The sequence below is a fragment of the Ursus arctos genome, unplaced genomic scaffold (assembly GCF_023065955.2).
Source record: "Ursus arctos isolate Adak ecotype North America unplaced genomic scaffold, UrsArc2.0 scaffold_5, whole genome shotgun sequence".
NCBI lineage: Eukaryota > Metazoa > Chordata > Mammalia > Carnivora > Ursidae > Ursus > Ursus arctos.
Genome location: NW_026623067.1, coordinates 63,828,983 through 63,845,129, shown reverse-complemented (window position 1 = coordinate 63,845,129; position 16,147 = coordinate 63,828,983). Strand labels below are relative to the sequence as shown.

The following is a 16,147-nucleotide window of genomic DNA, read 5'->3' as shown; positions in this document are numbered from 1 at the left end:
GAAGTTTTTGTTACTACTTCTTTATCTTTCATCTGGTACATAGGAAGTTTGTTCCAAGGTAAAAAGGAAAAAAAAAAAAAAAAAAGAGTATGGAATGTTTTGCAAGTTCAAAGAGACTAACTCAGGATTTCTTTAAAGTCTGTAGAGGCAGTTTTGGTTAATCTAGACCATGCAAATTTCCCATCCAAGCGTGGTGACACAATGTCATCAACAAATGCTGCATCTATCTGAAATAAAAGAGAAAGTCATACAGATGCCTTCAGGGCCAGACCTTTATCTCCATTAGGCTCCTAGATTGTGGAATAAGTTTTTGGTTTTGTATTTAAACATGTTATTTTTATATTTCAAGTAGATTTTAATTTGACCAATAAGAAATACATTTTAAAAATTATTACCTTCATTGACTTTCTCAGGATGCCATCCTGTTGTCCAACCCAGGGAAAATGTCACATCTGGAAAGAAAGATGTCACTGTGTCTATAAAAGGTTTTGCATCCACTACCCTGCTATTTCCATTTGGACCAGGAAGAATATCAGCATTAATCCACACAGGACGTTTCAGATGCCTCTTCACATTTTCCAAGAGCATCATGGATGGTTCCACCGCTGCCAGACTAAAAACATAGTTGTTGTCAAGGAGACACGTTCAAAAGTAAAAGTGAAAAGATCTTTTAGACTAGTGGTTTCAGTGTTCTCAACTTCCTACTAAAAGTGTAATACGATAATGCCTGAATTAAATAAAATCAAAGATCACAGCACCAGAAGGGAAAGCTAACATATGCCATATTTCAAAATGTTGATTTATACTTATTATTTATGAGGACACCTTAAAAGTTCTATGAATACATGAAAAATGCCACTATTTGTAGACAGACTGAGGTTTCAAAACTCTGTATTAGGAGCACTCAGTATAAAGTAATTTAAGAAAAGACATAAATATTCACTCATCAGAAAATGTATAAATAAGACTTAAAAATTAGATATACTCATAACCTGAAAATTCACATTTATGAAAATACCTAAAGTATACCCAAGCACTGTGTCTCTAAAACTGGCTCATGACCTCAGAGAAAAGAGCCTCTTTTCCTTCACATATTCTTTTAAGTTTGGATGCATAAACACATTTCTAAAACTGATTGCGAAGTGTAAAATTATAACAGCCCCTTAAAGCTTTTATAAATTTCATTTTCATCTCATAAACATCTTTTCTGGAAACAGAAGACAACTAGATTTTAGTTACTATTTATTTATTTTTTAAAAGATTTTATTTAATAACTTGACAGAGAGCACAAGCAAGGGGAGTGGCAGGCAGAGGGAGAGGGAAAAGCAGGCTCCCCGCTGAGCAGAGAGTCCGACGTGGGGCTCCATCTCAGGACCCTGGGATCACAACCCGAGCCAAAGGCAGACACTCAATCAAATGAGCCACCCAGGTGCCCCTTTAGTTACTATTTAAAGAAAAAAGCAGTTTTACTCTTTTCTCTATATCTATTCTAACTGACATCTATAGATTTTGAAACAATAAGGTTTTAATCAGCCTACATACATTTTCTTTTTTAAGATTGATTGATTGATTGATTGATTGATTGATTTTAGAGAGAGAGCAAGCAAGGAGAGGGGCAGAGGGAGAGGAAGAGAGAGAATCCTCAAGCAGACTTCCTACTGAGAGCAAAGCCCAATGCAGGGCTTGACTCCAGGCCCCTGAGATCATGACCTGAGCTGAAATCAAGAGTTGGACACTTAACCAACTGAGCCCCCCAGGCACCCCCATGAATTTTACTTTTTAAAAATAAATATACAAACTTTACTGGACTATTACACTACTTATAATTCTGAATCTCTTCTGAACCTTTAAGGCCTAAGGTTGCTTCTGAGAAAATTAGCTTTTAGTGACTACTACAGTGAGAGGCTAAGACTCAGGGAGATGGCTGTCAGAGGGGAGAACATTCAGTACCTTCCTCACATTTCCATCTTTCTTAATATATTCTAGTCCTCCCGCCTATGCTTCCACCATTCTTCAACTCACTCCTTTCAGGCCTCCTACTATAAGAAGAGAAACTGATAACCTTGTTATTTATTAGGTTATATTTATTAGTGAGCAAGGATACTGTTCATTAAAACCAGAGGAAGCCAGCCTCCAGCCTCTATGTCATTCTGCTCCCATGTAGTGAGCTTCTTTTTGTTCATTCTTCTCCCTCTGAATGGAGGCCCTAGATGTCAGTGGATTACTAAACTCTAATGCTGGACCTTGCAGACTTTAATTCAGACGCTGTCATTTCTCTGTCTCAAACGCTTTCAGCCTTGATCAATATCACTACCATGGTAAAACCACAATTCTCAGATCTGGCACCCCCATTTTTGGTAGCAAGCAACTTGTACTTGTGACTCCAAAGCTTGCTTGTCTGCAATTCTTACAGCAGCAGCCAAGTTCCTGTGGGGTTCTGTTCCTCATGGGTGGAACAGAAGGAAAACCTGAACTAATCCACACATGTCTGCCATCAATGTCTCTTTTTCCAGAAAGAATTCCTATTTCTTAAGAAATCTGGTGTCTGTGGAGGTTGGGTTAAACACCCAGTTTACATTTGGGGGGGAGATTCTTAGGCCTTCTCAATTTAGTAAGATGATATAGGGCTGTTCAATAATGGTTTACTACTGGATAACATCAGCAGACAGCATATTCTCCCCAAAATTGAAATTCCACCAGCATATATGAAGTGTCTACAATGTGCAAAACACTGTGCAGTTAAACCTAAGGAGTTATGACACAGAACATAATGAAAAAGAATTTAATAGACATATTCTATTTTATATGTGAATATTTTAATTATTGCTAATATAGACGATGTTGATGCTACTTACCCTCATTGGTAACTTAAATAAGAAAAACAAAACCTATATTAAGAAAAACCTAGAACCTTACTAAAGAAAATAAAACTTTTTGTGTTGAGTTTTTACTTTTCTGGCACAGAGAGTTGACAAAACAATGATAAAATTCTTCTTGAAGAGTAAATGTCGAGGAAAAGCCACTTCATTTTGGGGGGAAAAAAAGACTTAGGATGTACTTTGCCCAACAGCAACATATAATGTGTACATCAAAGAATAACATACCACATTCCAGATAAAATTTTAGTACTTAGTTATTATTTATATACCAAACAAAATAACTTGGAGGCATAAAATAAAAACTAGTAAAATTTGACTAATAGGTCCATCAGCTACTGTTACAGAGGTAGTACAGAATTCTGTGAACTCTCCAGCCAGGCTGGCAGATTGCCTACAAACTATGTGACAACAAGCAGTCTACTGACTCCTCTCTGCCTCAGTTTCCTCATCTGGAAGTGAGGATGATAGCAATAAACTATCTCCTAGGATTGTTATGGGGATTCAATGAATTAACGCATTCAGTGCTCTTAGAAAAGTGTCTGACACAGTATACATGGCCATTTAACTGTTAGTTAAATTCATTCCCCTTCAAATATGTTATGACCAAAATATTTGCAAAATCTTTTTTTAGTGGCTTAGCTCGTGTGTGTGGTAGCTGCTAGGAATGAATGAGTTGATCTGACTGGTGAGGACCCAAAGAATGTATTAGAACAATTCAATGGGCAATAGTAAACATACACATGAAAAGGCAAGGAGAGCTAAAACTCTGAGTCACCAAACATTAAAGATCAAATGCTTTATTTCATGGTACAGAGAAAACTGAACTAGCTCCAGGAAACCTGGGATCTTGTCCTAGCTCAGCTGTCACGTTAGCTACTGCCCTTGGGTCAATTATTTAACTTCTCTGGGACTGTCTCTTTGTCAATAAAATAGAGTTGGGCCATTTGCCACTCTAAAAGCTTTAAGACCAGCTTTCTCCTGGTGCCTGGGTGGCTCAGTTGGTTAAGTGCCTGCCTTCCGCTCCAGTCACGATCCCAGGGTCCTAGTCATGATCCCAGGGTCCTAGTCATGATCCCAGGGTCCTGAGATAAAGCCCCGAATCAGGCTCCTTGCTCATCTGGGAACCTGTTTCTCCCTCCGCCTCTCCCCTTGGCTTGTGCTTTCTCTCTCTCTCACTCTCTCTCTCTCTCAAATAAATAAAATCTTAAAAAAAAAAAAAAAAGCTCTCTCATTTACCAAGAGTAAAATGAGGTTTACTGGTATATTTAGCCCTACAACAAACAGAGTCACCTTAATGATTCTGTAAGATTTCCAAATCTTTATTAATTTCTTGAGAAAATTCAATTTAAAAATATTGTTCATAGATAAGGTAGGTTTACCACAAATCCTAGATATTCATAGCAGTTGCCTTCATGGGGTTTATGGTGAGCTTTTGTGATATCACAACATATTCCTGGCTTTACCTATAACTTTTACACTGGCAAAATACCACAAAAGTAAAATTTCCCATGACAATCATAGGAAAGGATATACACTTAATCTTACTCACCTGTCAGTGCTTCCAAGATATTATTTATAAGGAACTCTTGGGTTATTGAAAGACTTCTAGATAATTCCCCATATACAAATATAACATAAATCAAGTAGGGTATGCATTAACACCCAACTACTACCAACTCTCTCTCTTAGACTACTTTTTTTTTTTTTTAAGATGGGGAATGAAGGGTAGGCAGAGGGAGAGGGAGAGAGAGAATCTTAAGCAGGCTCCATGCCCAGCACTTAGCCCAATATGGGACTTGATCTCACAACCCTGAGATCATGACCTGAGCCAAAATCAAGAGTCTGACGCTTAACTGACTGAGCCACCCAGGTTCCCCTCAGACTACTTTTAATGAAAGTAGCATTTTATTTATTTATTTTTAAAGATTTTATTTATTTATTTGACAGAGACAGAGACAGCCAGAGAGAGAGGGAACATAAGCTGGGGGAGTGGGAAAGGAAGAAGCAGGCTCCCAGTGGAGGAGCCCGATGTGGGGCTCAATCCCAGAGCACCGGGATCACGCCCTGAGCCGAAGGCAGACGCTTCAGGACTGCACCACCCAGGCGCCCCAATGCAATTCCATTTTCGTTTAAAGTATAAAGTTAGTCAAGCACAGATATATGAAGTTATTAATCTTCTATTTTTATTGTTATTCTATAACAACTAAAAGACTGAAAATGTTTATACAAATACCTCTTGAAATCCAGCTTGATGCCTTTATTGCTTTTTATAACTGCAGTCAGCCATTCCTGTAAAGTATTATCACTATTTGTTTCAGGAGGATGGGCCATGATTGGTTGGCTATACTCTGATCCATCACCTGGAAGGAGGACATCAGCCTCTATCATGTGAGCCGTACCTGTCCAAATAAAAGACCTTAAGTTAATGTTAATAAAACAGGGACTGAAGAAGATTTCACATCCAGCAGCCTTTTGAGGAAGATAAAAACTAACATTTACTGAGTAACTACTAAGTACCAGGTACTGTACTAGGCCTTTACATGTTTATTTCACAGATGAGCAAACAGGTGAAGAGTTAAATGCCTTTCCGTAGGTCATATAGCTCTTAAGCTGTTGTTATAATATTTAATTTCTTCCCAGTACATAGCAAACTGAGTATACACAGGAAGGATTAATAAGTGTTTGCTGAAGTTTCTGAGAACAAAAGTAGTACTTTTATCTTCTCACTCCTCAAATCAGAAGCTATAGATATTTATTGTTTATAGTCACACTTTTCCTGAAGATGCTACAAGAGCTTTTTTAAATACATTTTTTATTCTCAAAAAGACTTAATGTTTTCTATTTTTCTTACCAGCATATTTTTTAATATGAATGTGTTTAAAATCTAAATGCTAAATAAATAAATAAATAAATAAACAAAATCTAAATGCTGAAAGCCTGTAACATAAAATTACATTATATGTAATAAATTCTGTAACAACTTTGACTATTCTGGATGTGTTGACAGTGCAATACCAAGTAGTATTTTTACATTGTTTCCCCTGTACTCTGGGTTTTTTTTTTTAAATTATAGACATTGTTGAAAATCCATTTTTACATGTTAAGCAAACTGAAACAGCTCTATTAATAATAGTTATGCTAAGTTTAAATATTCTGGGAGAAATGAGATAAATCACTGAACTATAGCCTTCATGTCTCTAGGATCCTCTCTTTTCCTTTAGACTAAAAAGAAATCGCAAAACTAACCATGGCTGAAAAAGGATTTGTGAAGAGCATTCCCAAACTATAAAATCTGGGGCTCTGGTTTTGACTAACAGAATGTAAAAAGGACATTATCTGAAGACTAAGTAACCTATGAAAACTTCCCAGATCAACATCAGACTGTCAGCAATTGGAAATGACTTTCCATTAGCAATTTTAAAAATAGGTTACTGGATGGAACTACAGGGTATTATGCTAAGCGAAATAAGTCAATCAGAGAAAGACAATTATCATATGATCTCACTGATACGTGAAACTTGAGAAACAAGGCAGAGAATCATAGGAGAAAAGAGGAAAAAATGAAAGAAGATGAAACCAGAGAGGCAGACAAACCATAACAGACTCTTAATCTTAGGAAACAAACTGAGGGTTGCTGAAGGGGAAGGAGGTGGAGGGATGGGGCAACTGGGTGATGAACACTGGGGAGGGTATGTGTTGTAATGAACACTGGGTATTATGTAAGACTAATGAATCACAGACCTGTACCCTTGAAACAAATAATACATTCTATGTTAATTAATTGAATTTAAATTTTAAAAAAAACTTTTAAAAAGAAAAAAAAACAAGGTTTAAAGTGAAGTATCCATATTTAATTAGATTATTTCTAGTATAAGATTTCAGCATATACTATTGTGAATTGTAAATTTTTCATGATTTTTTCCAAATTTTTAGTTGTTGTTACATAGAAATAAAATTTTTCTGTTTTCACTTTGTATCCTGAGATTTTCTAAATTTACCCATGAATTGCAATCATTTGTCTATAGCAACTTTTTGATTTTCTATATACACAACCATACTGTCTGTAAGTAGTACTTTTATTTCTTCCTTTTTTCCATTTTAAAAATTAATACAGGTCTGGGTGGCTCCGTTGGGTGTCTGCCTTCAGCTGGGTCATGATCCTGGAGTCCTGGGATCGGCCCACATGTGTGTGTGTGTGGGGGGGGGGGTCCCTGCTCAGCAGGGAGTCTCCTTCTCCCCTGCTCATGTTCTCTCTCTTACTCACTTTTCTCTCTCAAATAAATAAAATCTTTTTAAAAAATTAACATATAATTCATAGACCATAAAATTCACACTTTTAAAGTATACTGTTCAGTGTTTTTTTTTAATTTTTAATTTTTTTTAGATTTTTAAAGTTTATGTATTTGACAGAGAGAGAACACAAGCAGGGGGAGCAGCAGAGGGAGAGAGAGAAGCAGGCTCCACACTGAGCAGGGAGCCCAATGTGGGGCTCGATCCAGGACCCTGGGATCATGACCTGAGTTGAACGCAGGTGCTTAACTGACTGAACCACCCAGGCACTCCAATTCGGTGGTTTTTTAGAATATTCAGAAAGCTGTACAACCACCACCAGTACCTAATTCCAGAAAAATTTCACTATCCCAAAAAGAAACCCTTACCCATTAGCATTCATTCTCTATTCTCTATTCCAGCCAGTTCCTGTCATCCACTAATCAACTTCTTCCTGAGTGTTGCTTTTGCTAAAATTCATTTATTATACAATCACTGTGTGGTTATTATGTTCCAGGCACTGTTTTAGGTATCAAGGATTCAATATTAAACCAAAGTTCCTCGTTTTGAGAAGAAAGAATAACAATTAAAAAAAATCTTTACAATAAAAGAAATATATATTCAGATCCATTATCCAGATACATAATTGAGTAGGATGCAAAAGATGCATGGATTTTTACAATAAAACTTGGGACTAAGGAGTTTTTCTTGTTATACTGGGTCACGTTGAGCTATGCCCCAGACCTCTCTGGTGATATGCTCCTAGTCCCCTGTGCTGCTACAGCCAACATAGGTACTTCATAGGAAGAGGCTAAAAAAAACCTGCTATAGTGTTCATCTATAATGAAGGGATGGAGATATATATATAATATATATATATATTATATATATATTTTGGAGATATATATATATGTAGATATATATATGCACATGTGTGTGTATTATATGCATGTGTGTATTATATAGATATAAAATTATAGATTAAGTTAGTCAACCAAAGTCTTGATTTCTAGCCTGAGCATAAATATTGCCCAAGGCAATTAATTATAAATTAGTATACAATGACTTCATCTGTCCATTCAACAAATATTTATTGAACTTCTCCTTAGTACACTATGAAAGACACAAAAATATGTTAAGATCTACAATACTTATCATAAAAATTTACCCAAATCACTACAATATCTAAGCAAGTGTAATAATATATTGAGAGTTTCAAATAGGTAAATTACTTCTGGAAAATAAGAAAATTCTTCCATTATGGAAATTTATTCATTTTGTAAACAAAATTAGATCTTTTAGAAAAATGTTTATGCAGCCTAGAATCTACACTTTGACCATCTAAGTCTTTGATAACTACAAATACGCCCAGATATCAAAAAAAGAGCTAAACTGGGGCATCTGGGTGGCTCAGTCATTGGGCGTCTGCCTTTGGCTCAGGGCGTGATCCTGGCGTTATGGGATCAAGCCCTGCATCAGGCTCCTCCCCTGGGAGCCTGCCTCTTCCTCTCCCACTCCCCCTGCTTGTGTTCCCTCTCTCGCTGGCTGTCTCTATCTCTGTCAAATAAATAAATAAAATCTTTAAAAAAAAAAAAGAGCTAAATTAATCTATTATCCAGTGTAAATACAAGAAACTGTACTGACTTACTTTTCAGTGCCTCATTGAGTTGTGCCTTGTGGTTAGCTGCATGATACCAGACGATCTCAGCGCCATCTTCTGTTGTGGTCAGGTTATTTCTCAGAAAATAGTCTAGTATATTTTCACTCCAAGATCCTAAAACAACATTTATATCAAAACGAATGGATTGTTTTTTATGCAGCAAACATTTTTTAATAATAACGGGAAGAGCATATTTTGGGGAGAATAAAAGATTAAACTGGAAATAATACGAGATTTTAAAAATTGAGAACAAGCATTATGATGTGGCAGGTATACATTATATATATAAACATGCTGTATATGATATAAGTAATAATTACTAAGCATATAGGATAGCCTATCTGAAACTCAGAAGCATAAGGAAGTATGGAGGAAGAAAAAGAAATGGTAAGAAGCAGGTATTTTAAAGCAAGAATTTTCACATGATAGTCTCTCCAATTCTGGACTATAAATAAGTAAAATATCTGTGAAGTCACATTAAAAGCTATGTTAAAACTTCTTAACTTTTGTGCAACTTAATTGCTTTCTCCACCTGAGGCCCCATTCTATATTTATATTAACAATTTAGAATCTTAAATGACACATTTAAGCATATTCATCTTCGGATTATGAATCTCAACAGCATTTATATGAGTAACTAAACTCCTGAATTAGTAATTATAGATTTATCTAGAATGTACACATACACATAATTCCCATATCTATCAACTATTTTTTGGCTCACCATATTTTCTCTTAAAGTCTTTCTCTTAAGTCTTAAAATATGTGAGTTAATCAAAACTAAAATATTTGAATCCAAGTCTACTCCATACTATGTCATATCCCATTATAACAATGAGAAAAATGGTTACCTACCTAATTCTTGTTTATTCACTTAAACATTTTAGTACCTACCAATTGGCTGCAAATTTCTTATGCATGAGATTATGTTTTCTGTTAATTATTAGTTTATTAACTCTGCCTAATAACTGTTGAAAACCTACAAATGGCCAGCCGAAACTGCCGATAAGACATTGAGAAAACATCGGAAACCGGGGATGTACTGTATGGTGACTAACATAATATAATAAAAAATCATTAAAAAAAAATAAAGGAACTGTTGCCACACACACAAAAAAAGACATTGAGAAAAAGTAAATTTTGATTAGAGAATGGAGGAACATATAAAGAGAACTTCTAACTAATATGCATGGAACTTAATGACCACTCTGTATATTGGGCTACAGAATAAAGGTGAGAGTTACCTGTAGCATCCACTACAGCCCAAAACATATGGCTCTATTTAGCATAGGCAATAGTCACAGACTATTCAGACTCAGATGAAAATACATAGCAATTTTTAAAATATTTGAATTAGGCATCTTTAGAAGACACATTAATTATAGGCTAAAACAGAAATGTCCTACAATGGGAAAATAATTAAAACATAGTATATCTTCATGATAAAAGAAATGACTGATATGGCTGTTAAAAAGTTTTTGAGATATACCAAAAGTCTCACAGAAATGGTAATCATGTGTATTATTACAAAAAAAAAAAAAAAACCCTAAATTGTGTCTGTGGCACCTTTCAACTAGACACACTGCATCCAAAATTTTTATAAGGGCAACTTACAAATTAACAATTAAATACCATAATTCCAGCAATTAAAAACATTTGAAGTAAAAAGTTCTCCTTGCCCTATTAATGGGTGAAACTTAACCACAAACTGTTTATGTCTTTAGAATTTAAGAAGGCTCCAATTACCTATGAGTATTACTATTTTAACTAGGCTATAACTGAAAACAGGACAAAGAGAAAGGCAAATTAGTTGTAATTTTTTTTAATTAGGACTTTTTTGGGAAGCAGTTTCAGGTTCATGGAAGATGTGCCCTCCCCTATTTTTTAAATCTTTTTGAGGTGATGAAAATGTTTTAATATTGATTGTGGCAATGGTTACATAACTCTGCTATACTAAAAACCACTATATTATATGCTTTAAATAAGTGAGTTGTATGATATGGAAATTATATATCAATAAAGATTTTTTTAAAAAGAAAAAGCTAAAAAAAAAAATACATTTACCCTTTTAACCCAGAAATTCCACTTTCATAAATTTATCCCATAGACAGATATGCTTATATGTGGGAATGACACATTTAATACAAGGATATTTGCTATAACATTGTTTGTGATAGCAAGAGTGAAAATAACCTAAATCTCCATCAACAGTGGATTCATTAAATAAATTATGGTCTATCCATGCAATGTAACATCATCCAGCCATTAAAAAGAATGAGGCAAATACATTTGTACTGATATAATCTCAAAAGTATGTTAAGTGGAAAAAAAGCACAATGGAGAACAATATGTATGGGTACTGTGGTGGCAGGAAGAATAATGACCCCCCTGCCAAAGATGTCCATGTCTTAATTCCTATAAACTGTGAATATGTTATATTACCATAGCAAGGGGAATTAAGGTGACAAACAGAATTAAGGTTGCTACTCAGCTGACTCTGAGGTGGGGAGATGAGCTTGGACTATTATTATTACCCCCAGGTGGGCCCACCCTTCACAAGATCCTTATAAGTGAAAGAGGGAGGCAGGAGAGCCAGTGTCAGAATGATGCAATGTGAAAGAGACTGAACCAGCCATTGCTGGCTCTGAAATGGAGGAAGAGACCATGACCCAAGAAACTCAAGCAGTGTCTAGAGGATGGTAAAGGCAAAAACACCGATTCTCTCCTAGAGCCTCCAAAAGGAATGTACTCATGCTGCCACTTTGATTTTAGATCAATGAGACCATTTCAGACTTCTGACCTACAGAACTGTAAGATAATAAATTTGTGTTGTTTCAGCAACCAAAAACTAATGCTCTAAAAAAGTAGTTTGTATATTTAAAAAAAGTAGGAGGAAACCAAAAAAAAGGTACATAGTATATGGTGGCCTGTATACTATGTTCTCAAAAGTCAGGACTGTTAGTGTCAACCAAAAGAAGAGGGAAAACTGAAATAAAAGCATTTAGTTGGGGTCTGAGAATTGCAATTTAGGGAGTTTTTTAAAAACTGAAAGTCAGGGGTTTTTAAAGACAAAGAATGCTTCTATATGTTGTTTACAAAAAATTTTAATTGGGGTTGATGGCCGAAAATGAATCTTAGCTACACATAATTGGTTGTTAAGGCTATCACTAAGAAAACGTCTGGGGGCGCCTGGGTGGCGCAGCGCTTAAGCGTCTGCCTTCGGCTCAGGGCGTGATTCCGGCGTTATGGGATCGAGCCCCACATCAGGCTCTTCTGCTGGGAGCCTGCTTCTTCCTCTCCCACTCCCCCTGCTTGTGTTCCCTCTCTCGCTGGCTATCTCTATCTCTGTCAAATAAATAAATAAAATCTAAAAAAAAAAAAAAAAAAAAAAAAGTCTGTTATTGGAGTACATTGCAGGTATTTGTGCAGAGTCCTTGGAATATTTACAGTTCAGCCCAGTTCAGAAGTTCAAGGTTCTACATGATGAGAATGTGCATAAGGCCCTCCTCCTTAATGGCCTTTTGGCTCCATTTTAAAACCCCTTGACATAAGTTATTCCATTTTATTTTACCAGTCACATTAGAAAATATATCAAAAAGTTACTACTGGCATTGTGTGGACTTTTTTTCCTACTTCAATATATTTTACAAATGTTCTATAATGAGCATGTATTATGTTTACAATCAGGAATAAACTTAAGCTGAAAAAAGAATATGTCACCAAAGCTGTCTAATGTGACTACTTAGGTTTATGTAAAAGATACTGTAACCTTCTGAGGGCCCCTGGGTGGCTTAGTCAGTTAAACATCTGACTCTTGATTTCAGCTCAGGTCATAATCTCAGGGTCCTGGGATTGAGCACTGTGTCCAGCTCCTCGCTCAGTAGGGAGTCTGCTTAAAATTCTCTCCCTCTCCTCAATCTCTCTCAAATAAATAAATAAATCTTAAAAAAATAAAAAAGATACTGTAACCTTCTGGAGTAGAACTGCCTGGTTTAAAACACCTCTAACTCTGGGGTCAAGCGACAGGGACACGCTAATTACCAGCTTCCGAAAGTTGTATAACAAAAAGCTGGAATAATGCTTGGCCACATCCCTTTGTCTTCATTTCTCACTCTTGGCCAATTCTAAGAGAAACTGGACTCACCAAAACTACTCCCCATTTGATCTACTGAATTTAAAGATAGAGTAAATGTCACTTTCAACCAGGACCTCAAGATGCAACATTCCTATCCTCTCACCACTCTTTTTCAACATCATACTAGAAGTACTAGCTATGCACTAAGACAATAAAAGTAAATAAAAAGTATACGGCTTGGGTAAGAAGATATAAAACATCTTGTTCACAGATGACATGGCTGTATATGCAAAGAATCTGAAAGAATCAACACAAAACTACCAGAATTAATAAGTGATTGTTGCAAGCTTGAAGGATACAAGGTTAATATATAAAAGTCCACTGTTTTTCTTCTTACCAGCAAAAAACAAGTGGAATTTGAAATGAAAAACACAATACCATTTACATTAGCACCCCAAAACCAAAAATACTTAGGTATAAATCTAATACAATATGTACAAGACCTATAAAAGGAAAACCACAAAACTTTGATAAATGAAATAAAAAAACTAAATGGAGATATTCCATGTTCATGGATAGACTCAATATTGTCAAGATGTCAGTTCTTCCAATTTGGTCTACAGAGTTGAGCAATCACAATCGAAATCCCACTAAGTTATTTTATAGATACTGACAAACTGATTCTAAAGTTTAGATGGAGGGTCTAAAACCCAGAATAGCCAACACAATCCTGAGGGAGAATAACAAAGAGGTGACATTACCCAGCATCAAGATTTACAATAAAGCTATAGTAATCAAGGCAGGGCAGTACTGGCGAAAAAATAGACACAGAGATCAATGGGATAGAACAGACAGCCCTGAAGTAAACATCCTGTAAATACAGAGTCAAGTGATCTTTGACAAAGGAACAAAGGCAATACAACGGAGTAAAGATAATCTTCATAACAATGATGCTGGAACAACTGGACATCCACATGGAATACAATGAATCTAGAAACAGACCTTACATCCTTCACAAAAATTAAATGCAAAACTATAAAATCCCTATAATACAGAAGAAAACCTAGATGACCTTGGGTATGGTGATGACTTTTTAGATTCAACACCAAAGGCACCATCCATGAAAGAAATAATGGGTAAGCTGGGCTTCATTAAAAAGAAAAAACTTTTGCTCTACAAAAGATAATACCAAGAAAATGAGAAGACAAGCCACAGACTGGCAGAAAATATTTGCAAAAGACATATCTGATATTGGACTGTTATCCAAAATATACAAAGAACACTTAAATCTCAACAATAAGAAAATTAACAACTTGATTTAAAAAAATGGGCCCAAAACTAACACCAAATATAAAGAAATGGCAAGCATTTGAAAAAGTGCTCCACATAATATGCCACCAGAGAAACACAAAACAACAATGAGGTACAACAACCCACCTATTAGAATGGCCAGAATCTGAAACACTGACACCACCAAATGCTGGTGAGAGTGGAACAACAGGAACTTTCATTCACTGGTGGTGGGAATGCAAAATGGTACAGCCACTTTAAAAGCTAGGCAGTTTCTTACAAAACTAAACATACTCTTAACCATACAATCCAGCAATTGTGCTCCTTGATATTTACCCAAAGGAGTTGAAAACTTAAGTCCATAAAAAAACCTGCACATAGATGTTTATATTGGCTTTATTCATAACTTCCAAAAATTAGAAGCAACCAAGATGTCTTTCAATGGGTGAATAGATAAATAAAGGTTGGTACATCCAGACAACTGACCAGGAGTATTACTGAGTGCTGAAAAGAAATGAGCTCTCAAGTCATTAAAGAACCTTAAATACATACTATTAAGTGAAAGAAGTCAATCTGAAAAGGCTACATATCGTATGATTCCAACTATATGACATTCTGGAAAAGACAAAACAACGATTAGTGGTTGCAGGAGGTGGGTGTGAATAAGTGGAGCACAGAGGCTTTTGGGATCAGTGGAATTATATTGTATGATACCATAACGAAGGATACAAAGCATTATATACATGTCTAAACCAAAAGAATGTACACCACCAACAGTGAACCCAAAGGTAAACTATGGACTTTGATTATGATGTGTCAATACAGATTCAAAAGAATGGGAAATGTTGATAATGGGGAGGCTCTGCATGTGTTCAGGTAAGGGGTATATAGAAAATCTTATTATCCTATGAACCCAAAACTACCCTAAGAAAGAATTCCTTTTTAAAAAGGGCCCAATATTCTTGCTATTCTTGGCCGCCTCAAAGGCTTTTCTCTTAACACCCACGCGAGGAACCAAGATTCTAAGCCAGTCCATTGTGCGCACACTGAGAATGCGGCCCCCCATTAGCAACAGGGAGTAGAGCTGCCAGAGGACTCTCTCAAAGCCCTGCAACTATAGGCCGGAGGCCAAAGAAAGTGCAGGACTGCGAGCCAATCCTGTGCAGCCCTTCAGGGACCCACAGAGGCGGATCCGCGCTTACCAGGGCCCCCAGCGGTCGCTGTCATGGCGACGGCCAACCGCAGTCCGCGGAGGCACGGAGCCGTGCGCCACCGCCGCTGACCTTCACAGGTGGCCTGGAAACCCTGGAAACCCTGGAAACCCGACTCAATAAACGACACACTGTACACAGAAGAGCCGCCTCCTACAGCCCACCGACCTCCGAGGGGAGGTTTCCAAGCGGAGACGGAAAGAGGAGCGGTGCGCACGCGCAGAGGCTGAGGCTCGCGTTTCACCAGCGCGCAGTCTCCGGGCTCGTGTCCGTCGTCCAAGTGTCGCGCGAATTGCACTTTTGAAAGCTAGTCAGAAAACGGATAGTTCTGAGGAACTCTACGTCAGGGAAGGCGGAGGATGAAGCCTCGAGATTGAAGGAAGTCACTGGTGTGGGGGTACGATTTTCCAAAGTTTGATATATTTTCTCTTTTTGGTACAAAAGTGATAACGTGAAAGTTTTCTGTCTCCCTCTTCCTCTCCACCAGTGTTCATTCAGGAAACACTTGTAGCAACTGGATTCTCTCACCCATTGCTTTTTTTTTTGCCCACAACTCCTTACTTTACGCAGCCAAGCTGAAAAAAGACCCCAGAGGGAGTCAGAGCACTGACATTTCTGGTCCCGTGACCCTAATGCAGCTCAGTCAGTGGTAAGATTCAGATGACACATCACCTGACACATAACGCAAATGGCAACCCTTCAGAATTTAATATATTTTAGTCTTTCCACACTTGGGTTGTAATTATTTCAGTTTGTCTTCAGG

The 16,147-nt window shown here is 36.8% G+C and overlaps 1 protein-coding gene across 2 annotated transcripts in view; it reads right to left on the bottom strand.

Moving 5' to 3' along the window:
* FAM151B (family with sequence similarity 151 member B) overlaps positions 1-15,927 on the bottom strand; it is a 38,671-nt gene extending 22,744 nt beyond the window's left edge. The window contains exons 1-4 of one of the 2 annotated variants that reach the window (XM_026498712.4): positions 15,553-15,927; positions 8,797-8,922; positions 5,113-5,278; positions 396-613 (exon numbers count right to left, since the gene is read on the bottom strand). In XM_026498712.4, the coding sequence (XP_026354497.2) occupies positions 396-613; positions 5,113-5,267 (373 nt within the window). In that variant the 5' untranslated portion in view covers positions 5,268-5,278; positions 8,797-8,922; positions 15,553-15,927. Of the gene's footprint in view, positions 1-395; positions 614-5,112; positions 5,279-8,796; positions 8,923-15,375 lie in introns of both variants that reach the window. The other variant, XM_026498711.4, reaches the window with a different exon arrangement.
* Positions 15,928-16,147: the final 220 nt, after the last annotated feature.